Source organism: Temnothorax nylanderi, unplaced genomic scaffold, assembly GCF_030848795.1.
Source record: "Temnothorax nylanderi isolate EJ_2023f unplaced genomic scaffold, tnyl_v1.0 TNYL_tig0399_pilon, whole genome shotgun sequence".
In the NCBI taxonomy this organism is placed as follows: Eukaryota; Metazoa; Arthropoda; class Insecta; order Hymenoptera; family Formicidae; genus Temnothorax; species Temnothorax nylanderi.
The window spans coordinates 104101-131083 of NW_027249461.1; the positions used below are offsets into that span (position 1 = coordinate 104101).

General features: G+C 32.8%; 1 protein-coding gene and 1 pseudogene across 2 annotated transcripts; both read right to left on the reverse strand.

Moving 5' to 3' along the window:
• Window positions 1-26983, reverse strand: part of LOC139782259 (uncharacterized) — a 79535-nt pseudogene that overhangs the window by 43956 nt on the left and 8596 nt on the right.
• LOC139782255 (uncharacterized) lies at window positions 11529-14739 on the reverse strand. 2 transcript variants are annotated; one of them, XM_071721226.1, is made up of 2 exons: window positions 12907-14739; window positions 11529-12799 (listed from the first exon to the last, which is right to left on the reverse strand). In XM_071721226.1, exon 1 carries the CDS (start codon window positions 14192-14194, stop codon window positions 13061-13063), a length of 1134 nt encoding a protein of 377 aa, XP_071577327.1. In that variant the 5' UTR covers window positions 14195-14739; the 3' UTR covers window positions 11529-12799; window positions 12907-13060. The 2 variants fall into 2 exon arrangements, with proteins under 2 accessions (XP_071577327.1, XP_071577328.1); XM_071721227.1 differs by having other exon boundaries at window positions 11536-12799.

Below are 26983 nucleotides of genomic sequence, written 5' to 3' on the forward strand. Positions count from 1 at the left end.
ACTCATCATAAGTATTAGAAAAGCTTATCATCATGTGCTTAAAAGAAGAATTTATTCTTCTTTCAAGTATATTCTGAAACTTTATCTAAGAAAAGCAACATAAGCTTGATTTGAATATTTACTGATTCTTTAGGTAAGAATATGAAATACTTGGCTGTATAGAACAACATTCTTCTAGGTTAGGAGGTTTTCGTGCGCGGTCCGGAGGGGTACAGTTTAGAATATTAAAATTCCTGTCTTCAGATGGACTCGAACTCGGTTCCTCGTGGTTATGAGTCTGATACTTTATTACTAGGCCACATCTCTGATTATATTCTTAGTGCTGCAGTATCTAGTTTTGACAGAAGTGATTCATTGATTTCAAGTATATTCTGTAAACTTTATCTAAGAAAAACCACATAAGCTTGATTTGAATATTTACTGATTCTTTAGGTAAGAATATGAAATACTTGAAATCAATGAATCACTTCTGTGAAAACTAGATACTGCAGCACTAAGAATATAATCAGAGATGTGGCCTAGTGATAAAGTGTCAGACTCATAACCACGAGGAACCGGGTTCGAGTCCACCTGAGGACAGGAATTTTTATATTCTAAACTGTACCCCTCCGCACCGCGCACGAAAACCTCCTAACCTACATTCCACTTAGGAACTAAAGAATTAAAGAAAATTAAATAAATAAAAATAATATTAATTGTAATCATCAAGAATACAAATTCTTTTTTGAAGTAAACGATTATTCTAGATGAATAAAATTTTTACTTGATTCAAATAACGGATAAACTTCTCTCAAGAAAATGTGATATCTTTATTGAAGTATATGCTTCTCTTCCGTGGACTCTATATTGTAAGTAAACAGAATGTTCGTATTAATTTAATATTCTTGTTTCAAGTACTAAACTTGCTAAGATCTAGAATATGTTTTGAGTAAATGTGATACTTATGACGACTTTATGGTAGATTTGCGGATATATGAACTTATCAAATACTTGAAGCAAGTAATATTAACTTGCAGGTAGTATATATTTTTCTGTGTGTGTGCATACGTGCGCGCGTACACAATAATGTGTTACAGTATATGTTTTTTATATAAAAATCGTATACATGGTGAGCCAATGAAAACTTTCCATTCCCCGTCTAACTCACCGATTTGTACGAAATTTGCCAAAACATGTTAATTTTGTTTTTAAGAGGAATGTATAATTAAGATAGATTCAACCGTGCAGCTTTATTTTTTTGCTTAGGATAGATACCTTTTCAAAAATCTTAAATAAGAGGTAAGTGACTCATTGTTTTATAAAGATATATCTCTTAATTATTTTTACAACTGTACCTTGTTTTTTAATTTGGGCGAGTATTTTGCGAGAAATCGCATTTGGAGGTCATAGGTAAAATCAGAAAATTCACAATTCATAGAAAAATTTGGTTTTAAATGTTCAAAATATCCTTCACTAGCCTCTAATATAATAATAAAGTCTTTGTTGTAGGTATATCTAATATGATCCAACTTAATTAACTTTTATTAAGCGTGGTTAGGTTAGGTTAGGTTAGGCTAGGTCAGGTTAGATAATACTTTTATTAATAATAATATTAAACTAATTAAGTTAATTTTTATTTCTAGATGTACACCCCCTACTATATTTTCTTCTTGTTGTCCATAACTCTAGGGTAATTAGCCGCGACGATACTTTATTTTTGTATAACATTTAATATTTAAAAAGTGCTTTTTAAAGAATCAGTCTCATATTATGTTGCCAAAGTTATCGGAAGCTCCTAAATGTGATTCAAGTATCTACATTAAAAACATATTTTTGCAATGATGTTTATTGGCGATATCTGTAAATAAGCTTTACCTACGTCTTTCACTCACCGTCTAAAATAGAATCGATCGTGCACCTGTAGATCGCTGATCTGGAGCATACATCGTGAGAAATGATAACAAAGTCCTGTTGCGTTGCTGGCAGGAACCAAGCCACCAGTTCTGTGTCCGGCTGGATGTTCTTTATTACCTCAAATATAGGTTCACCTGAGGAAATGCAAGATAAGGAAAGCATAGAGCGAAGTATCAAATAGAAAGATATTAACATATTGTTAACGGACTATAAAAGGTTCCCGTTACCTCATCAGTGTAACTCTTAAATACACTGCTAAAAAAAATTAGGGGATCACGTTTGGTCATTAAATTTTTGCCCATTTTTAAACTATAATTACTCAGCGAATAATTAACGTAAAAAAAGTTTAAAGAAAGGTTTTACAGGGCAAACTTTCTACTATAAGGTATTTTGTTCAATTTTTACTCAGGTTAATACTCAAAGGCGTGGTCAACATTAAATAAGGACGTATTTGATAGGTATGAGATATCCAAAATCTTAAAATCTGCAGTCTTCCACCGCCTAACAAAAAAATTAACAAACATAATTATTGATACTATCTCAAAGTACTGACTTTGTCCTTTTAAATGAAAAAAAAAATTTTGTCCTACGTCGATTATTTTGCGAGATATCGCAATTTAAAGTAACTCCTGTTTTTTTTTACGATTTCAGCACAATACCGCCGGCATTTGCGTAACCGGATGTGCACCACGGGCAGGTTGTTCAGTCGGATTTCAATGATTATGTTCGGCAATAATCGTATCAATAATTATGTTCGCCAATTTTGTGTTAGGCGGTGGAAGACTGCAAATTTCAAGATTTTGGATATCTCATACCTATCAAATACGTCCTTATTTAAAGTTGACCACGCCTTTGAATATTAACCTGAGTGAAAATTGAATAAAAGCACCTTATAGTAAAGAGTTTGCCCTGTAAAACCTTTTTTTAAACTTTTTTTTACATTAATTATTCACTGAGTACAGTTTAAATTACAGTTTAAAAATAGGCAAAAATTTAATAACAAAAAGTAATCCCCTAATTTTTTAGCAGTGTATTATTTCACAAAAATTTTTAAACACTTATTTTAAAAATCAAATTATATTCACTTAAATAAAAAGCAAAAGATCGAACATAATAAATGAAACAAATATTTAATAATCATATGTGAGAAGTAAACAAGATATCTCGAAAGAAAAATACTAATGCTTGTTTTTCCTAATTTATTACTCAACTTGTGACTTGTATTACATTGTATTTGATTTAATTCTTTTAAGTAATTTTTTTTGTTTTGACATTATAATTACTCTATAACCTTACTATACGTAAGGCTTTAACATAACCTTACTATAAGTAAGGTTATAAGTAACCTAAGGAAAGTTAAACGGCTAAAATTCGAGCAAAGCAATTTTAGATGTTAGTTTAAAATTAAAATTAAATAAACATATGTATATATAAATATACATTTACGTTTCGACCTACTTGGTCTTCTTCAGAACGTTCTAATCGATAAAATTACATTAATAAATTACGCAAAATAGATATAAAAGATTGAGAGAGAAAACCTTTTCGGGAAGAATTTGATCATTCTTTTCTAACCACCCCTTACACCACAAAAAGGGAACCATATACAGTCTTGTTGATAGAGCAATTTTATTGTCTCTCTCATCCGTGCTTTTATAAAAAGAATCTTGAATTAATCGTCAACATTAATCGACAACGGTTAACCTTTTTTTTGTAACGAGGGGGAAATCCTGCATCGGATACCCCCGCCCCCGGGGCGGGGCGGACGGTTATGCCGGACTCCTACCGGCTAAAACCCCCCCGCGGGTGTCCCTCTCGGCGCTATATAGGGGAGGCCCCGGGAAACTAAGATATCGTCCATGGGCCTTCTCACACAACGGTTAACCTATTGATTTGATTTTTGCGCAAATCAATCTCAGATTAAGAAAGTTAGTTTTTCTAAAAAAATCACAACCTTTAAGCGACAATAGCAGAATAAAGAATAACTCTAAAGAGGAAATAAAAAGATATTTTGTACTCCCTTATATAAATGCTGCAACGGCACGAGCTTCTGTAATTGACAGATCAAAATTTACAGTAGGGTACCGTTGTCTTAATAAGTTAAACTTTATACGAGTCCACAAGGACAGAAACCCGCCATTAATGAATAACAACGTAGTTTATAAGATTCACTCCAAAGACTGTGACGCATCTTATGTGGGATAAACCAAAAGACAGTTACGCACGAGATTAAAAGAACACCAAAACAACATTAAATTGGATCAGGCTAAGCATTCTGTAATATCGGAGCACATTTTACAATTCAACCACACATTCGACTGGGACAATACCAGAATTTTGGATTCTGAGCCTTATTACCAAAAACGATTAATTGCGGAAATTATTCACATCAAAGAACAAACCAATGAAATCAATCTTAACAAAGACGCGGAACTATTGGACGAATCGTATTTCGATATTCTTAGTGAACTATTCAATACAGTCAGGACAAAAGCATGAGATCCAAAAACATTTCTATTACTTCTCTCAGTCTCTCACGATACTTCACACAGACGAGACGCCTTTGGCTGATCGAGACTTCTTTTCTTTTTCTTTTTCCTTTCACGTGATACTGTGATACAACCACTTATGTAAGTTTACTACTTTAAATTCAGATTCGACTCAGGTATCCAAATAATTTTTTTTTTTGTATTCTCACAGCGATCAATAAGTCGGTTCTCACATTACTTTGGACCTTCTTAAATTTTGGACCTTTAATTTCGCGCTTGTCCAACGACGAAAATTGTTGTAACTCTTTTATTGTAATGCAATTTTTTAAAATTTGACCATCAGCCATTGTCTCTCTCAATCTTTTATATCTATTTTGCGTAATTTATTAGTGTAATTTTATCGATTAGAACGTTCTGAAGAAGACCAAGTAGGTCGAAACGTAAATGTTATCAAAAAAGGTAAAAAAAGGCACGCGTAATGTTGTAAATCCAAAAATCCAATCTAAGTGGTAGTAGCTTTACTTCTCCTTAACAAAATTATTATATCACAAAATTGCGTTACCTAACTCACGGTCGTGAATACAGATCTGGAAACTCGTCCGTTTTTTTGGTGGTGGGGGTGACTCGCTTAATGACGATATTTTCATAGGTTTGCCATGTGACCGCGCGCGTCGCTGCGTTGTAAGGATTAGGGTGCTGTCACATGGCAGTCAGAAATTCGGAAAACGGAATCTCGGAAAAGTCCGAAATTTTTGTGACTGGGCTCCCCATGGACTGATATTTCCGGAATAAGTAAAAATTGAAAAAATTATTTTTATTGTTTTAGAAGAAAAAAGATACTTACCGTAGTAGTAGAGTCTATTAAAAAATAAAGCTTCGACGTATTTTTTATTATACTCTAAAATTATATAGAAATTTCTTTAATTTAAAAATATGTTAAGGTTAGAATGCCATTTAGTTTTCCGTAAAAGTCGTTCCATGGGGAGCCCGGCCCTTGAAAAATCGCACCGATCGAGCTGACTCTGATTGGTTGACCCCCTCTCCGTTACTTTTCTGAGATTCCGTTTTCCGAATTTCTGACTGCCATGTGACAGCACCCTTATTTATCACGCATTCGCGTTGTCACCAATTCGTTTCACGTTTCACCGTAAAGGCTCCCGCACAATAAAAAATATAAAGAACAAGGAACAGATATTAGTGATTAAAAATAAGAAATCAGGAATAAAGCTAGTGTAGCATTAATACACGGCTTCCAATAGGTTAAAAATTTGTTGCCTGTGTTATTCCCTGTTTCTGTTGCCTGTATTTTTCATCCTGCATCTAATTTTCTTGATTTTTTAGTCTTAATCGCTAATATCTGTTCCTTGTTCCTTATATTTTTCATTGCGGGGACCTTAATCAATACAATATTTTTATAATAAATGTAAGATGGAAAATAGTATATGCAAAAAGCAGCGAGTTTTGTAAATAAGTTGTCTCAATCATTGCAACGTTTTAAATGAGTTCAAATGTGGATGAGTGGTAGCAAGAGATCCGGCTTGCAGTCTTACCGTTTTTAGTTCGATTCTGATTATTTTTTACAATTATTGTACGAAAAGTCAGATAATGTGTTATTTAATTATTACGCATTGTAGTTATGTAAATAGTATCACCCCGTGACACGGTCCCCGCGATATTCGTAAGATCAAATAAAATAATTAATCATCTCCCGTTGTACATAGAAAATAATGTTTATTTCTCATATTGAGATAAATACAAGGTAATAAATGTGAATTAATAAAAGACATGATTACTTTTTAAAATTAAACTTCCGTTTTTTTATTCACAGAGTGATTGTTTATGTTTACAATTATAATTATGTTTAAATTATATGGGCCAGTTAGTCGAGTAATAAATTAATAATATAATTGATGTTTAATCACTGGCGGACGAAGCTATTTTTCTATGTTTAAATTATAATTACATTTGTTTATCATGGAATATCATTATCAATTGAATCACTATCTAGGACTTTGTGCGTTCGTTACATTCAATATGTCAATATGTTATATCCCAGATAGCCAAGCGTGATATAGCATATTGAGCAAACTAATGCATTGCATGTGTTTTCACATATTTGCTGTAAATTTGCTGACATCGAAGTAGAACACGTTACAAATACAGCTACATGACTGCTTATATATGCAATCAGTTGACGCAATTTCAAGAGCAAACGGTTCGCAATATTGGTACGTTATGTTGTCTGCAACATGTCAGCAACATGACAGCAATGAATGATTCATCGTTCCATCTTGAGCATCATGATGCAAACGTGACGGCAACAACACATATATAATGATTTCCATCCGTTATTGTGTATATGTCGTCAAGCTATAAAGTTTTTTAATTGTATATCGTTGCTAACGAAGTGTTGACAATATGAAATTGTCACAAATCCATCACAAATTGATGCTGTCACGTTGCAATCAATTTGCTGTTAATAGAAATATTATTCATATGAGTTCAACCCGACAAGCATAATGCTGTCTCACCTTGTCCCGAGTTTGTCAAAATTAGTTGCATTAACGACAAGCTGCTTGTTGGCAACATGGCAGCAAACTCTCTGCATTTGGCTATCTGGGATGTTATATAACATATGACATATGTCATATGTCATGTTATATGTCAATATGTTCAATATGTTCAATATGTATTTGCGTTATTTAAAAAATCTCTAATCTCCAGCGCTCCAAATGGTGATAGTGTCAACTACATAAAATGACTTCATTAAGCGGGTCACCCCCACCACTAGAGTTTCCAGACCTGTATTCACGACCGTGACCTAACTCAACCCAAATGACATGTATTTAAAAAAAAGTGAAATTTTTAAATTGCGCCAATTGCAAAGAGAATATATATATTGTTTTGAAAAATAATTGTTGTGCAACTACTTTAAAAAAATAAAATTCAAGCGGTACATACCTTTGTGTTCCCATTCAAGGGTCTTCCTATTCCAACCCAAGTGGTAGTAGCTTTAAATCTCCTTAACAAAATTATAATATTACAAAGAATCATTTTAATCACAAAGAATTAAACAGTTAACAGTACAAAATAAAAATTGTTAATCAAAATAAAATAAATTTTTTTTGTAAAAAAACTTGGCGCTGCTTTTTTACTCCCATCGCATTCTTCCCTAAATTATGTATATTCTCTATTTATTGTTTTTTATTCAATCAAGAATTTTAGTACTTTATTTTAAAAAAAATAAATACGTTTATTGACTCCCCTCAGGGTTGCAAAGCGTTTTGTAGGGACGTTCCCAACCCTTTATTCCATTCTCATCCAATACTACCCTTTCTCCTCTCACTTAACCCTTTGGACCAACGGCTTAACGTCTCTTTCCGAAAGACGGAGCCCAGTTTGCTCCGCACAAGAGCCTATCTTGCACGGAGGGCGCAGTTTTTCGGAAAAAACTTTCCATGTTACATGGCTCTAGTGGACTCGAACCTGGTTCCTCAGATTACGAGTCTGGCGCTCTACCACTAGACCACACTGCCGCCTAGTACTTTATTAAATTTCGAGGTTTAGCAGCGCCAAGTTTTTTTACAAGAAAAATTTTATTTCATTTTGATTAAATATTTTTTTTTGTACTGTTAACTCTTTAATTCTTTGCTGTCTTGATATGAGCCAACATACCCCATCCCTACATACGTTTTATTTCAGTCATTTTATTACAATAAATTACTGTTATTAGTCAAAATAACATCAACGATTTAAAACGGCGAATGCGAGTCGGGCGCGAAACGTGGTGCGCAAATAAAACTAAAAAAACGTGTATTTAAATGTGATGAACGTTATACATAAGACAACAGCGTCATAGTTTTGTTGGAAATGATATAAAGGCGGCACTCCTGTGCCATCTATAGTTACATAGTTTTTCGCCCTATCAGAGAATCGCTTCTACCTATCACACATTCTGTGGTTGTACGCGCCCTGATTACTTCTTGTAAAACGAAGATATTATTAAAAGAGATATATACATTTATACAAAACGCTGCATTATATCTGCCCATTTTCCTACAAGTTTAAACTTACAATCAGACACCGACTGTTTACACCATGCATACTTGTCCGTCATAAATAATTTATAACTTTGTTCGCCCTTCCCCGGCCGTGTATTTTGTTTATAATTATATCAATCCTTGTTTCTGACATACGAATCTTCGACCCGCCGTCTCATTTCGTTTCCAACCGACATACGTGAAACTTTATTTTATACTTGTCTCTAATTTCCGAAATGTGCGACTTTTTGAATTCATCCTACTGCGACTTTTCCATTTTTGTACTCTGACTGCTGCAGACCTTGAGGTGAGCTCTCTCCTTTCTCTTTCTGTTTTAACGACTGACTAAATATATTTTTTCTTTTTACAGTGGAAATGTCCACTATAACCGTGTACCAGCTCGCTTGTCACGACATCTCCTCAAGAAAGGAGCTTTCTGCCTCGAGCTCTGCAGGAATAGAATCTTCTTATCTCAATAAATGCTGAAGATGGCTCGAAAGAAGAGCCGAAACGTTCATCACATTTAAATACACGTTTTTTTAGTTTTATTTGCGCACCACGTTCCGCGCCCGACTCGCATTCGCCGTTTTAAATCGTTAACACTTTCACGAATTTTCTAATTATATTATCAAAATAACATGTATAGTAACAGAAACTTTTCTTTTAACTAATGATACGTCACTTTGATTTACTTCTCAAGCTGAAGAACATTAATACGATATTTTGAAACGCTCGAAAATTTACTTGCCACCTCTTAAATCAGAGTTTTCTCTTTTTCTATTGTAATATTTGTCTGATTAAAATAAAACTTTGGGAAAAGTACCTATGTCATATAAGAGATATTTTGTGATAACTTTTCCATTGTTTTTTTCGCTATAAATACATAAACGGAACGCATTGCCAACTTGCCTCTTGTGCCAACGAGCCCCGGTCTCCCCTACCGCTTGGGTTTTATTTTTTAAAAGTAGTTGCACAACAATTATTTTTCAAAACAATATATATATTCTCTTTGCAATTGGCGCAATTTAAAGATTTTACATCTTTTTTTGAAATACATGTTACTTGGGTTGAGTTAGGTAACGCAATTTTGTGATATATTATTTTTGTTAAGGAGAAGTAAAGCTACTACCACTTAGGTTGAATTTTTGGATTTACACCATTACGCGTGTACTTGGTGCCTTTTTTTACCTTTTTTGAAAAAGGTAATTTTGTACTGATATTACGCATTTTGTAGTATTAAGCAGGGATCGACAAAAAATTTCCATTTTTTATTTTTTTATTATTTACGAAATTTGCAATAACAACAAATTCAATTTTTATTGAATTAGCAAATTAGTAAATAGTCACAAAAAATTACTAATTATGTAAAAATTTATAATATTTAGGTAAAAGTGAATTACGCATTATTTAAAAAATTGGTAAGTAAACGGCCCAGTATAGGCATATATATAGGCACTGTCCTAGTTTTGGCACCGACGGTACATTTATATTTGTAATAAATAAAGTTTTCGTCAAATATAAAAAAAGATTACAGGCAAATTAAAGAGCGTTTTTTACTGTTGATTATTGCACAGACACTTTTTTTAAATGTTTCGTATTTAAATTGCCGACAGTGGCTTCCAAACGACATTCCTAGGTGACACCTCAGTGGTAACGAATGTCAAACTGCTGATTTTTAGTATTATGGCCGGTATTCATAGTTGGGTCTTATTTTAAGATCGGCTTAAGTAATGTCTTAAGATGCTAATATGGCTCTGTGATTGGTTAATGGCATCTTAAGATCGTACTTAAGACGGACTTAAATATAAGATTCGACTATGAATACCGGCCTATTTAAGTATTAAAACGTCATAATGGTTATATGAACATGTTCAGCACGAATCACATTATCGATTAGATAAGTAATAGTTTATCTGTATGTTAGTTTTTCTCTTAAATTCCCAACGCCAAGAAGTGCGTCACGTAATGAAGGTTACGTTTTACTTTTTGGCACAGAGTTTGTAATCTGTTGCATTATCAATTTTGCTTTGTTATTCTAGAAATTGAGGTAGATTTATTGATATTCAAGGAAAATTGTTATTCCGTTTGTTTATAATTAATACTTAAAATATCACAATATCGATAAGTGAAGAAATAATAATTTATGGATGTATATTTCACTTCTTACTATTAGATCATATGTTATTTACAACTTTATTCAATTATATATTTTGAAATTATCAATCTTTGTTAAAGCAGAGAATAGTAGAAAGCATAAATACAGAGTATTCTCTGCTTTAACCAAAAGCACAAACTGTTTTCTGCTTAAATTGTGATCCTTTATATTTTTATACCAAAACATTTTTCGAATGGGCCATGTATTTACATTACCAATTACATCTTGAATTGCAAGCAAGGACTATTATTAATTTGTTCTACTGAATATAATATATCAATCAGATACTATATTGAAGTTTAAATAACATATAATATCTAATTAAAATAGATTTAAATAGAAGAATTAAGCGAAATATACTTATATCCATAAATTGTCGTTTTAAATATCATTTCCTTACTTCAGTTCAAAAAGAACAAGCACAAATAGCGAAAAGAGTAAAAAAATAGCCATTAGAAATCCTACAAGGTGAAGAAAAACTAAAAAAAAACTCGTAAATTAACTTTATAAAAGTGTGCAAAATGTATTATTTTATATTGTCTTATTTTATGTAGTTTTTGTATAGAGGTTGACAAAATATACTTTGTGAAACTGTATATATGTCTTATTTTATATTATATGTAGTTTTTGTATAGAGGTTGACAAAATATAATATCTACAAGCTAATTGAACATTGTTTATTACTGCTGAGAGAGAAATATACGCAGGACAATTTAACTCCTTTTCGAATGTAACGTCTCGAAGTGCCAAAAATTGGGTCCGTTGGTGCTATAAAGTGCGGCATAAGCACTTCGATAGTGCCAAAAACGCTGGCAGTAACAAGCATTATGAAAATAATTATTTATTTATTAGAACTGAATGATTTGACTAAAAATATGAATCTTACTCAGAAAGCTTTAATGCACGTGTTAAAATAGTTTGTTTGGTGTTTAACAATATATCGCGTTCATAAATAATAGAAAATCAGGGCCGCTGCTATAAAGGTGCCTATAACTGGGCCGTTTACCTTAATTCGTCAAAGAAAAATTTCTAGTCTACGTGAAAATTTCATTCATAAGTTTACTTTATTTACCCCAAGGGGTCTTAAAGGGCGTTTTGAAGGGACGTACCCAACCCTGTACATATCTATACATATCTTTCCAATTTCGGTCTTTGACGACCTCACAAACAAAATCATACTCATAAATCCTAAATCATTAATCAATTCATACTCATAAATCAAATACATATTTTACATGCTCTATATGAAGACAAAACTTAAATAAATTCTTTTATTTATACGCGCATTTAACAATATATTTATCAAAATTATCAGTATATATCCAGATAGAGCACTTATAAAAAAATTGTTCAAACTAAAATCCAATACATCATAACAACAAAATAAATCATAATCACCACTCCAACGCCAACGCCAAATCAAATCGATTGTAACATATTTCGTTGCAGCGTATTAGCCTCCCTACCCCTACCATAGTCTCTTCCCCTGTCCCTCCCCCTTTTCCGCTTCGTCTTCGTCCTCGTCCGATTTCATTATAAGATTGTCCTCCAGTTTCTTCGCAATATCCTCTTCTGTCGCTTCCCTTTTATTCTCGTTTTCCTCCTCCCTCATTTCTCTTCTCTTTTCCCTCTCCCTTCCTTTCTTGATCCTTTCCTCTATCGACTTGTCCTCGTCCATCTTTATTTTCATCCTACTTCCCTCTCTTCTTCTTGCTTCTAATATACTCCATTTATCCTCCTCACTTCCCAACTTTACTAACAGCGTCAGCCAATCCCCTCTTAGTCCTAACATGACCACCTCTTTTAACTCTACCTTCACTCTCAGTCCTTCTGCGAACAGTTGCTTCATCTTCTTCCAGTTGGAGCAGTTTCCTCCCCATCTATCCTTCTCTACTCTGATTATAATGTTCTTCCTTCTTTCTTCTACATCGTCCTTTTCATTGTCTTCGGACCACCATTTTCTCCTGTATGACTTTTCCTCCCTCTCCTCACTCCCGTCCCTCTTCCTTTTACCAGCCACTTGCTCCATTTTGTAAACTTTCCTTCTCAGATTTTCTACTTCCTCTCTCAGCTCCTTTAATTCCTCCTTGAAGTTCTTCATCATCTTTGTCGCTCGTCCCTCCAACATCTTCTCCATCGCCTCCCTGTCGATTTCTATTGTCCCTCTAACCTTCAGCTTTTCGTCCATTTTTTCTTTTCCGTTCCTCCTGTGTACTCTGAAACTGAAAATTATTTCTTATATCATTTATCCCCTCTGCTTATCGCGCTCTCCTGTAATCTTCTTTCCGTCTGATTCACCTTTTCCTCCACCCCTGTATCCCGTCCTTACCTTTGAACTCTCCACAATCACCTTCTAACTATCACTGCTTTCTTTCTTTTATCGTCCCTCTATTCCACCGTTCGCTTTTACTGTCGCCGCGTGCTTCTCTTACCTGTTCCCCTCCTACCGCGACCGACAATTATACCAATCATCTCGTTGCCACCTATCCGTTGCACACGCTGCGGCGGCACCGGTCTGTTCTGTCGTCTTCGATCCCTCGATCCTGCTGCCCGTCCGTCGCACACGTTGCGGCGAAACCGGTCTGTTCTGTCGCCTTTCCTTCCGTTGCCACTTCCTCCTTCCCACAAGATTCCCTTCTTTTCTCTCTTTCTCTAAGACCACTCCTTCTCCACCCCTCCTCGCCCTTCCATTTCTTCTGCCAGCCACTCCTCTCCTCCAAATATCCTTCGCTTTCGTTCCATATTAGTTCTTTACCATCCACCCACATCTTCTGGTAACCAATTGTCGTTTTTTTTCCTGCCTCTCTTTCCTCTTTTGCTCTCTTTCTTATTTCCTTCTGTATCAGTCTTTCCTTTTTTGTGAGGTCGTCATCCAAAAAGCTGTCAAATTTTTTCCCTAACTCCTTCCTAGTTCTCATTATCTCCCTCTTGGACTCCCAGTTCCTACACTTCAGCATTATCATTTTATTCCCTCTATATCCTATGTTATGCACTTCCTCAATTGCCACTTTTGTTTTATTTATTTCTCCCACCAACTTCTCGATCTTCTCTTTCCTTTTCTTCTCATTTCCTCCCGTCGCTTCCTTCACTATAATATTGTTTCTCCTTCTTCTTCTCTCCTTCATTTCCAGATTTTCCCTTATCTCTTTCCGTTTCTCTATTAATACTCCTTCCTCCTTTCCTTCCTTTCCGTTCAAGCCCGCCTTTTCTACCTTTTCCTCCAAGCTTTTCAATCTTTTCTCTATCGCCTTTTTTTGCATTCCCCATTCCTCCTCCCTCCTTTTGAATTCTTCCACCAACCCTTTTATTATATCTTGTATCACCTCTTTATCTTTTTTTCTTTCCTTGTCCTGCTCCTCCATTCTCCTTAGAATTTCCTTAAACATCTCCTCTGCTGTTGTGTTCTCTTTCCCTTCTTCGTCTTTTTTTATCTTGTCCGTCAACGATCTGTTCATCTTCTTTAGTGCATTAAAGTTCTCTAGCAACTCCTCTTCCGCTTTTTCTGTTAATTTCTCCTCGATTTCTCTTTTTTTCCTCATTTGGATACAAGCTAAGAGTGAGCCCGCGCTGCCTGTTCTCCCTCTGTTCATTATCATTCTTTCTTTTTCCGCCTCCATCTGCCACCTTCAAAACTCTCTTTCCCCCTAGCTTTTGTCCCCTATGCGACGACCAGTTTTCCTATCCTTACCGATATTCCTAGCCCGCCTCTCCAATCCGCCTCCGTAATCGCCTTGTTCTCCCTCTATATTCCGTGTATTCCCTGTTCGTGGCCGTTCTTCACTCACCGCTTTCCTTTCTTCCCTTCGCTTACTCTCGGCCCGTCTCACTTTCACTCGCGGCTACAACACTCTTTTTCCCCTTTTTTCTGCCCTTTTACGACTTCCCTCCACTTTCTCAAACCCTCTCGCTCCTCCACTTTCTCCTCACTCGCGCTCCTCCACCTGACCTCTCCTAATCCCTCCTAATCTGCCAAAATGCCCTCGCCTTACCCCCACGTGCCACACTGTGTCGTCCCGGAACCGGAAGTCTCAGTCTACGTGAAAATGAGTATACTATTTAGGTGAAAATATTTTTTTTTTTCAAATTGGTAATTAGTAGAAATAAATTTTTTAAATATTATTTAAATAATTAATAGTTTGTCAACAATAAATGACTACTTATTTGAAAATTAATAATTAGTGGGAAATAATTATTAATCTTATTAATATATAATATATATATATATATAAATATATATATAAATATATATATAAAACATTAACATAATTATTTTTTTAAAATCACGTTTTAACCGCAATAATTAAATTGTTTATATTAAACCAATTAATAAATAATTTATAAAATAAGTAATATGTAAATTACTGAGACTAATCATTTATTATTGAAAAAATTAATAATTATTTCCCACTAATTATTAATTTTCAAATAAGTAGTAATTTATTTTTGACAAACTATTAATTATTTAAATAATATTTAAAAAATTTATTTCTACTAATTACCAATTTGAAAAAAAATATTTGTATATGTGTATTTATATTCGTATGATACCTATAGAAAATTACAATAATAATATTAAATATAATAATAGTAATAATATAGAACAATGTCCCCATATTTTTGAAATTGATTAAATACATATTTAATAAATATGTATTTAATTAATAGATACGTATTTATTTAATCAAAAATAGGAGACAATAGTTCAATATTATAACTATTATTATATTTAATGTTATTATTGCAATTCTCTATGTTATACAGATATGAACATATATGTGTGCATATTTGTAAAAAATAAAAGTTTGTATATATATCTATATATACATATAACATTAACATAATTATTTTTAACAATTTTTTTAAATGCAATATTTAAATTATTTATATTAAACTAATTAATAACTTTTAAAATCAAGAGACATAAGTAATTTATATTTTTGACAAACTATTAATTATTTTAATAATAAAGAATTTATTTCTACTAATTATCAATTTGTAAATGAAATTAATTCATTTTCGCCTAAATATTAATTTTCGCGTAACTAGAAATTTTTCTCTGACAAATTATCAATTTTGTGAGTAATGCGTAATTCACACTTACCTAAATATTATTAATTTTTACGTAATTAGTAATTTTTTGCGACTAATTACTAATTTGCTAATTTAATAAAAATTTAGGTAAATATGTAGTATAACGGCATTCTCTCCGATTCCTAAATTTTCAAATTTTGTGTATTTTGTAAAAAAGATTCTTAGAAAGAAAATTATCGCTCATTCCGTTTGTTTATCTCTACTATTATATAAAGGGGAAAAGTTTGTAGCATTGTTCGGGGTAATCTTAGAAACTACTGAATCGATTTCAAAAATTTTTACACCGGTGGATAGCTTATGTCTTCCTGAGTAACATAGCCCTTACGAAAAAGTAGTACTAGCAATCAGTACTCAGTACTGAGTGATCAGTACTCGTAGTATTGAGAGTATTAGTATGTTAATACTCATGAATACTGCAGAATGGTCAGTACTGTGTCTGTCAGTGCTTACAGTACTGGCAGTACTATAAGCAATAATACTCATTAGTACTTCAAAGTATTGAAGTGGTCAGTACTTTATCAGATTAATATTCGGAGTACTATCATGATAGTACTGCCAGTACTGTAAGAAACTAATAGGCACAGTACTGACCATTCTGCAATATTCATGAGTATTAACATACTAATACTGTCAATACTACGAGTACTGATCACTCAGTACTGAGTACTGATTGCTAGTACTACTTTTTCGTAACGTATCATGGAAATACTAAATTAATAAAATACTAAATTAACACACTAAACTATCAATATGATAGTTATTTTGATATCATCTTGACTTTTTGTTCTACTTGGATAGTACTGCGTAAGTAGGGGAGAATGGGCTCCCTTGAGCCACGGGGTCCAATGTGACAGTGCGAGTTTTCTGTATTAACGTTCTGCAAAATAGTGACGGTGGGTATGAAAACTTTCGTTTTTAAAACATATAACTTCCATCAAAAAATTATGCCGAAATAAGCATATATACTTTAGTTAAAGGCAGATATGTAATTGGAGCCTTGCAAAGTAAATTTTTACTTGTCATAACTTTTTGATATGTATGGATTTCTAGGGATTCTACAGTTAAAAAAAAATTCATAAAACGTTCGTCGGGATCTAGGTTCAATACCAACGTGCGCACAAAAACGTTTAATTGTTCTGTATTTGAAATATTTACGATAAATAATATCGATGTTCAGTGGGGTCCAATGTGACGCAGGTTGATGGGGTCCTCTGTGCCACGCTTACAGAACTATCTAACCTACCTACGTGACAGCGCGAGTTTCCGTAGTGTGTTTTGATCGCGGAATAGTAAATGTTAGTGCCTAAATTTTCCTATAAAATGAAATAATTTCCATCGATAATCATATCCACACTTTCATTTTCTCTTTTTTTCACCCTTTAGTTACAGATCACATGTAATCGAGTTGCTGTGAGGCAATATTCGTTGATCTCTGCTAGGTTACGACAAAAAGTGAGGTTATAGGACTTTGTTTTCAGTTTTCAATTTCTTAGGTCATCTGATGAAACAAATATGACACGATTATTGATAAATTGGTTCTCTAGCACAGTCTTGGTTTTTCAATTGACCAAAGATTTGTAATAAACAGGATTTAAACAGATCTCTTCTACGTGTCACAGGGTACCCTACCTTTCACATTACATGTCACAGTGTACCCTACGCTATGGCTCAATCGACCCCACGCGTGGGGTCCACTGTGACAAACGCAGCATTTCGAAATATTATTATTTTTACAAAATATTTCTGAAAATTTACTTCTTAAATCATTTACAAACAAAGTTTATTATATTAAACATCGAATAGTCTCATTTATATTATAATGAAGTTATTAAAAATCTAATGTGATTTGAAAAAACATGGTTCAAGGGTGCCCACTCTCCCTTACTGCGCCTGTACCACACGTTAGTATCCCACGATTATTCGATAAGTACTAAAAGAGTACTGGAGGGAGTACTGGAGGGAGTACTGGAGGGAGTACTGGTGGGAGTACTGGAGGGAGTACTAGGGGGAGTACTGGGGGAAATACTGGAGAAAGTACTGGAGGGAGTACTGGAGGGAGTACTAGAGGAAGTACTGAAGGGAGTACTGAATGAGTATTGGATGAGTACTGGGAAGGAGTACTGACGAAGTCAGTATGGTCGAATTTAGTAGTACTTTGAGTACTTATGTCTCCAGTACTTTCACCAATACTTTTTCCAGTATTAAAACCAGTACTACTTTTTCATAAGGGAGGCTATGTGCCATTGTGCTACAACCCAATTTGAAAAAAAAATCGGAATATCTAAAATTTTAAATTCTTTGAAAGGGTCGTACTTAATAACTTTTTCTGTTTAGATTTTCCTAATCAACCAAATCTTAAAGTATTATATATGAAATAGTTGTAGAAAAAACTGAGGAATATAATAGAATTCAAAAAATTGCTAATAATAAAGGAGTTACCGATTTCTGTCTAAAAAAATCTATGTGATTGCTCTGATTTCCGCAATTTTTTTTTATGGATAGAGTATATTAAAGGTAAGTTGGTATTGAATTTGACGAGAATCGGTGAAAGGGTTTCCGATTTTTGCATTACCGATTTCTGCATGAAAAGTGTATAAGTTATACATGTATTTGGCGAGAATCGGTGAAAGGGTTTCCGATTTTTGCCTTACCGATTTCTGCTTAAAAAGTGTATAAGTTATACATGTAATTTTATATAGAGTATCATTAAAGGAAGGTTGGTATTGAATTTGGCGATAACCGGTAAAAAAGGGTTCTTTCTTAATAAAATTTTGAATTTTTTGAGAAATCCGCCAATTTGGAGATATCGCGCTATAATTCTATTATATTCTTCAGTCTTTTCTACCTCTATTTCATATATTTTCCAACGTATCGTGATAAATTATCAAAATGACATAATATGTGAAACCAGCAGCTTATAATGACAAGAGAGTGATTTGATAGCAGGTCAGCTTAGTAATTCCACAAACAGTTTTTATGGAAAATCAATACATCAAACTTCGTACTGATTGTATTGATTTTCTCAGTACATGAGAAACGTCATTTGTCGGCGACACACTTTACATGAATGCTTTGCATTTCGAGACATTTCGTGTTTTCGTAAGACAATTTAGAAATTATTATGAATATTTGTCGGCCATGCGAAGAGTATAGAAAGAAATAAAGTGTTGTGGTTTTCAGATTGCTTGCTCGCGATGTACACATAACCTCGATTTTTCACTTAAAAAACCAAGGGATAAAATCGGTAATCGGTAAGTGAAATATCGAGGTTCTGTGTACATCGCGAGCGAGCAATCTCAAAATTCCCGAAAAAACGCCCGGGTAAACCAAGGGATGATGTCGCTGATCGGTAAGTGAAATATCGGAAAAGCGGAAATGACTCAATAGTGTGAAACTCGAGTAGAAAAAGACCGGTTACGACATGTTTAATCCATGAAAACATTTATGCGGTCCGATTTGAAATTAAAGGCATTTAGTTATGATTCAAATTACGAATATCAATTTCATCCGAGAGTAATAATTGGGAAAATGGATGCAGTATGTGATCATTGTCAAGCAAAAAAGTTTAAAACTTAAGCACCTAGAATGTGTTATTCATGCGAAAAAGTTAAACTACCGTCTTTAAATCAACCACTCGACACACTCCTTATGTTTGTCCACAATAAGGATATTGAAACACAAATGAAGTCGTTTTAAGAAAAACGACTCCCGAGCGGAGCCCGGGTAACCAGCTAGTAATTAATATTTAAAATATCACAATGTCGGTAAATAAAGAAATAATAATTTATGGATATATATTTCGCTTCTTACTATTGGATCATATGTTATTGCTTCCATATAGAGGAAGCTTTGTTTTTATAAACTTCGTATATGGACCTTTGATCGCGTATAAAGCTAGGTCTAATCAACCAAATATTAAAGAATTATATATGAAATAGGGGTAGAAAATACCGGAGAAAAAATTGTTTTTTTAGTTTTTGATGCCAATGTGTTCAGAATGTTCTAAAACGTCGAAAAATCGCATTTAAAAAAATGTCCGTATGTATGTATGTGTGTGTGTATGTGTGTAGGTGTGTGCCAAATTTACCAAAATTTCTATAACTCAAGAATTAATCAACCAAATCTTCAAGAATTATATATGAAATAGGGGTAGAAAAAACTGAAGAATATAATAGAATTAATAAAAATTGCTAATAATAAAGAGGTTACCGATTTCTGTTTAAAAAAACAGCCAAATTTACCAAAATTTCTATAACTCAAGAACTGATTAACCAAATCTTAAAGAATTATATATATGAAATAGGGATAGAAAAAACTGAAGAATATAATAGAATTAGAAAAATTGCTAATAATAAAGGGGTTACCGATTTCTATCTAAAAAAATCTACATGATTACTTTAATTTCCGCAAATTTCGAGAAATCGAGCTTAATTTTTTTTTATGGATAGAGTATCATTAAAGGTAGGTTGGTGTTGAATTTGGCAATAATCGGTGAAGGGGTTACCGATTTTTGCCTAAAAAGTGTACAAGTTATACATGTAATCTTATATATAAGGTATCATTAAAGGAAGGTTGTTTTGAATTTGGCGAAGATTGGTGAAAGGGTTACCGATTTCTGCCTAAAAAATGTATAGGGTAGACCGAGGTGAATCGGATTACTAATTAGCACGATAAAATAGTTCGTTTGAAATAAAACACTAACGAAAACTGACTTAAAATTTCAGCACAATTCTCTTACTGGTTTAAAAGTTATTGTAATTAAGGATGTATTGGAGGTATTTCAAATATATTCAGAAAGTGCTGTAAATTGTTTCTAAATTAAATTAAAAATACTCTGTAAAATTTTGAAGTTATTTAAGAGTTATTTAAGTTTAAAGTTGTTAAAATTAACATTATCCCTTATAGAGAATCGACATTTTTGCTGTAAATATAAATAAAATATAAATAAACCATTAAGATATTTCTTAAACTTTTTTTATGTGTAAAACATACATCATTGATATTGTATTTTAAGTTTCAAAATTTTTTGGAACAAAACAATTTTTTTAATTGTTTAAACAATACTAATTATTTAAATAACAAAAAATCATACTCAAACTGTTAACGGTAATCCCTTCTAACATATAAAAAATGTTGAGTTGTTTGACATACATGCAAAGTCTTCTTTTATTGAAAGTTTAACTTTTAGCAAGGACTGTACGACCTATACATCCTTAAAGAAAGGTTGTTTTGAATTTTGCGAGAATCGGTGAAGGAGTTACCGATTTCTGCTTAAAAAGTTGCAGAAGTTGCATAAGTTATACATGCAATTTTATATAGAGTATCATTAAAAGAAGGTTGATATTGAACAAGATAGAAATAAGATATATCCGCAATTAGTAGAGATCATTTTAGTAAAAACATTAATTATTTAATTGATTTTTGTAAGAGTATAACAGATATTAGTATAACAGATATTAGTTGCAATAAAGCTTTATCACAATAAAAAAAAATGTGCAAGTAGAAACTTGCACATTGCTTCCTCATGATTTTTAAGTAATGCAAATTATAAATTTGAATATTACTTTCTCACAATTTTTAAGTATGCAAATTATAAATTTGCACATTGCTTAATCAACATTTTATTTCGCTCATAAAGCTTCCTCTATAAAAAAGATAAATTAATAAATATCTACTAATAATTATCAAAAAAAAAAACAGGCTTCCTCATAGAGACAGCTTTATGAGAGAAATAAAATGTTGATTAAGCAAAGTGCAAATTTATAATTTGCATACTTAAAAATTGTGAGGACGTAATGTTCTAATTTGCATTACTTAAAAATTATGAGGAAGCAATGTGCAAGTTTCTACTTGCCCACTTAAAAACTATGAGGAAGCAATGTGCAGGTTTCTACTTGCACACTTAAAAATTATGAGGAAGCAATGTGCAGGTTTCTACTTGCACACTCTTGACGTAGAACTACGTCTTTCCCGGAGGGGGGGGGGGTAACTTCAAGTGCACGACTGCAACGTTTTCTTGCAACGTTTTCTTGCAACGTTTTCCGCGAACTACTCATTTTTTAATAGACCGAATTTTAAAGAATTATATATGAAACAGGGGTAGAATTTTCCGGGAATGGCGATGGGGTTAATTTTTCGATACCGATTTTTTTTAAACCGGTTGCGTATTTTTAGTTTTCAATGCCAATTTTAGTAAAATTGCTAATAATGAAGGGGTTATCGATTTTTATCTAAAAAAGATAGAAATCGGTAACCCCTTTTGGAGATTTTATAGACTTTAGAGAGAAAATGAGACTATATAAGCTATCGAATGACAACTTATGGGTTAATTTTTCGATACGGGTTAATACGGGTTAATTTTTCGATACCGATTTTTTTTAAACCGGTTGTGTAGTTTTTTGTTATATTTTCGAAAATAATAATCGTAGAGTAATAAATAAGTTGTCATTAGTGTTAAGTATAAATTTTTTGCAGAAATCGGTAACCCCTTCCCCGATTCTCGCCAAAGTAAATCGGTTACCCCTTCAACGATCTTCGCCAAATTTAATACCAACCTTTTTTTAATGATGATATATAAGAATACATGTATAACTTATACTTTATTTAAGCATAAATCGGTATTCTCTTTACCCTATTTTTATGAAACCAGTACTAAAATTTTTTTAGAAAACAAAGCTAAATTTAAAAAAATTAACGGGCACAGTAACAACTGTGCCGCAAACAACGTAGAACTACGTCAACTGTCACTATTTCATATTAAAGTATTCAGCGAAGGAAAGTAGACGTAGGGCTACGTCAACTGTCACTATTATTTAGCGAAAGACAGTTGACGTAGCCCTACGTCTACTTTCCTTCGCTGAATACTTTAATATGAAATAGTGACAGTTGACGTAGTTCTACGTTGTTTGCGGCACAGTTGTTACTGTGCCCGTTTATTTGTACTATTCTCTACTTTTTCAACTGACAATGAAACCACAAACTGTTGTCTGTTTTAATTGTGATCCTTTAAATTTTTATCCCAAAACATTTTTTCGAATAAATTTGGGCCACCGGCCACGTATTCGGATTACCAATTACATATCTTGAACTGCAAGTAAAGACTATTATTAATTTGCTCTATTGAATTTAATATATCAATCAGACTATGTTGAAGTTGTAAATAGCATATATGATCTAATTGAAGTAAGAAGCGAAATATATATCTATAAATTATCGTTCCAATTATCATTTCCTTACTTATTGACATCATGATGTTTTAAGTATTAATTATAGAAACAAACGGAATATGAGCGACGATTTTTATTCTCAGAATCTCTTTTACTACACAAAATAGGTATACAAAATTTGAAAATTTCAAAGAAATCGGAGAGGGTGCCTATATACTTCATATTTACCAAAATTTATTTTGTTAATTGTTATTGCTAATTTCGTGAATAATTAATATTTCCAGACACCATCAAGGTATAAAATCAACGTCTATCATAATAATGGACTTGATTCAACTAATATTTTAGCATAACTTGCCTACAATACAAATTGCGCTACAGGTCACTTTCTCGTTCTCTTGAACTTTTACAAGACAGCATATATATGTACGTACGTATGCAATTTTGGATATATCTTCCTTCTTAAACATCTCCTCGGCGTCAGCTCCCTGCGGTCAAATGTATATTGTTGATGATCACTATCACTATTTGGCGACTGTCACTATTCATTTCTAGGTTACAACTACTGAGTGCGTTGAACGCGCTGAGCGCACACGTACATACATATATTAAAAGCTCATCCGTCCGCGTAATAAATAATCTTCTGGCCGATAAGTCTATATCGACCTAATTTACCTACTGGATCGATAATAATGCGCGCGCAACTTATCGGAAATCAAGAGCCATCTATCGTTGAAAGTAGTGAAAGTTACGTTTCTCTGATTGAGAGACGACGACGTATCTTAACGACGTATCTTAATATAAAATTGTCATTTGGACTTTGCGTCGCAATATCTCCGCTCGTAGGGCACATAAGGGAAAAATAAAAACACTTTTATTATATAAATCGACCCCAAGCTATCGATCAAGCCTACTTAGAACTTGATCCGTTCACTCGTTATTGAGATCTCAACATCTCGAGTACTCGCAACTCGTCGCGTCGCGTAAATGAGTCACATCATCATCACACACATCACGGTCGGTCTCGCTCCGCGCGTACTTGGCGCGAGACACTACCGTGTCTCTTAATATATACATATGTTTATTAAATTTTAATTTTAAACTAACATCTAAAATTTCTTTGCTTTGCTGTTATCAAGCGTATGTATCTTGTTTTTATTAAAAAACCTATGTTGCTTTCGACTTACCCTTTACTTTTGTACCAATCAGATTGACTTGTTCATCGTACGAGTGAACGATACGAAGAAATCTTATCCAATTGCATTGACGCTTGTTAAGATTGTAATTGGAAAAGAAGACTTCATCATAGCAGCCGTATTCGCGTCTGATCTAAAAGCATATCGACGATACGTGCGTTGATGTCGAATTCTTTTTCGATAACACATTGATATGTAATACGTAACAATTTATTTCAAAGAGTACATAGTGACCCAAATGTGTATAACCAGAGTTGGGTAAGTTAATTTTTTTTAAACTTAGTTAAAGTTAATTTAGTTTACAAAATTAATTTAATTACATTGCATGAACAAAAAACTAACTCAGTCAAAAATTGCGTTAAGATTAAATTAATTTAAATTAAATTAAAAGTTAATTTTATAAATATTATTTAGATTAAATTAGAATGTTATAATTATTTAAAATTTGATTACTTTAGATAACAAAACAATTATAATATAAATCATCAAATAAATTTATTATTTTATTTGTAAATCAAGTTTATTTAAAATAACAAAGAAATTTAGTTTTTTATATAGGAATGTATTTTTTTTCTTTTACTGCAGTTATGAAAAACTAATAATAGTTAAAAGAATTACATACAGATAAATATAGTGATTTTTACATAGATATTAATAATCATCATTAAACAAAATAAAATTTCAATTAATAAAAAGATGCAAGTAACCTTGTACTCCACTTTGTACTGGTCATATGCCTGCACGCTTTTTGATAATTACATATAAAAACAAACTACAAATAATTATAAAATACCGATGACTGTTGTGCAGAATAACATACAAAGAAATGGCGTTTAGAGATAAAAAAAATTTTAATTTAGGAAAAAAGTTAATAAGTTTAAGTTTATGTGTTTTAAAATTAACTAGTTAAGGTAGTCGCCTCGTCAGGGCATGTATTAGATAAAGTTTTCAATTTTGGATTTTATATCAAATTATATGATCAGCTTTGCAGTCGATTTTTTCTGTGGCTCCTTACCGACTATTTACTCTAGAAAATCGATCTCGAAAATCACAAATTTTGCATTACTTCATACAGACGGCCAGAAAAAAAGGCTCTATCACGGTTTCAATCACATATTTTCGCATTTTTTGATTAGATGAAGTGAGAAAAAACATTGCTTTTTGTACATTAAATTTCGAAGAATCCGATGCAACCATAAAATATATAGTTTACCGGAGATTTCGCTGCTAATTTTTTAGTTTATTTTAGTGAAAATGCGGTAATCGAGCAGACATTTTTTGGTCGAGGTGAGGTTGGGAAGACTTGGCTGTAGTTGCAGGTTATGGGGCTCGTCTTTCTTAGCCGAATTGGATAGTGATTGACACCCCTGTCATGCGTTTTGAAATCCTTTCTCAGTAATTGTCAAAATTCAATCGAAAAGGAGATGTGATGATTTCTCACTTGTAACCTTTCTCGACGACTCGCATGATCAGCTGATCAAAACGAAGTCAAATGAGAAAAATTACAGAATTTGGAAAAAGTAACATACTTTGTCACGTATGAAATTTTACACCATAATTCATAAAATTATTTTTCCCTTAGCAAAAATTGCCTGAAATATATTTCTGAACGTGAAAACCTACAAACAGTCACATGACTAGCACGTAGCGAGTCGACTACCTTAAAATTAAAAATTAAGGGGAATCTCGAGGGTCAAAAAATCGATTTTTTCTTTTTTGCATTTTTTAAAAGTACATACTTTGAAGGATTTATCCCTAAAGTTGTATAAAAAATTCGGAAAATTACGGAAGTTACAGCCAGCCTATTATTCGAAGTGGCGCGCAGGTCAAAATCAGAGCGCTTAATGGGCCTTTTAAAGTTTCGTCATATACGACTGTAGTCTATGGTCTTACGAACGTTAGGCAAAGGTTTTGAAAAATTTTTCAATATTAAAAAAAAGAAAAATTTAAGAGGGGAGCGCTAACAATGATTAATTAATAAGCTTACAAGTTATTATAGACTAGCAGTTAGTAAACATTGTGGACAGTGTGGAAAGCATAAAAAATGCCATAAATGCTACACTTAAGTATTTATGCTCAACTGACTTGCAACTCGCAGCTCGACTTATGCCCCGCCAGCGTCGAAAATTGGTGCAAATATCGATGCTGCAGGATTATTAGCTACATTTGTTTATGACTGCATAAGTTAAAGAAGGCTTTCTATATGGACCTGAAATCGTCGATAAGGCTGAAACTTACGTGAGTACTAGAAATATACATATAACTAAATTGTATTTGAAACTTTAAAAGCGTTTTTCTCGAAACGACATATTTCAAACTAGTTCCCGATTTCAGACAAACTAATGAGCCGATCGGCTTTGCTCTGTGACTACATATTTGTAAGAAGTCTCTATTATTGGAGGTAACGAAATTAAAATTCATTAATTTTTTCCTTTTATTTTTAATGTAAAACTGTCGATTCTTTGGAGATTAAAAAAATTTTACATACCTTAAAGTAATTGAAGAAATAGTTTGTTTTTAATAATTCTAGTTCCAACAATAACCGAACATATGTAGCTTAAGAATCTGTTTTATTTTCTGTTTCATATTATTAAGTATCCAGATTTTATAGGAACCTTGCGAGCTCGGACATCTTGCGCAAATATTTGTATAACTTATTGTATAATTTATAAATTATTGTATAACTTCCGTAACTTTCCTTATTTCTACTTTAAAAAATTCTGAATTATACATAAAATGTGTGTTAACATATGTGTAAAACCTAGAATAAATTGGCTGTATAGTTTCCGAAAAAGAAAATCGAGAAAAAAGCCTCGTTTTTGGCTCTCAAAACGGTAATCCCTCCTTAACTTATTTTAAATTAACTAAGCTAATTAAAAGTTATTAACTTTTTTATTTAACTCTCAACTAGTTACTATCGAACCTTATGTATAACATAGGATAAATAAGTATT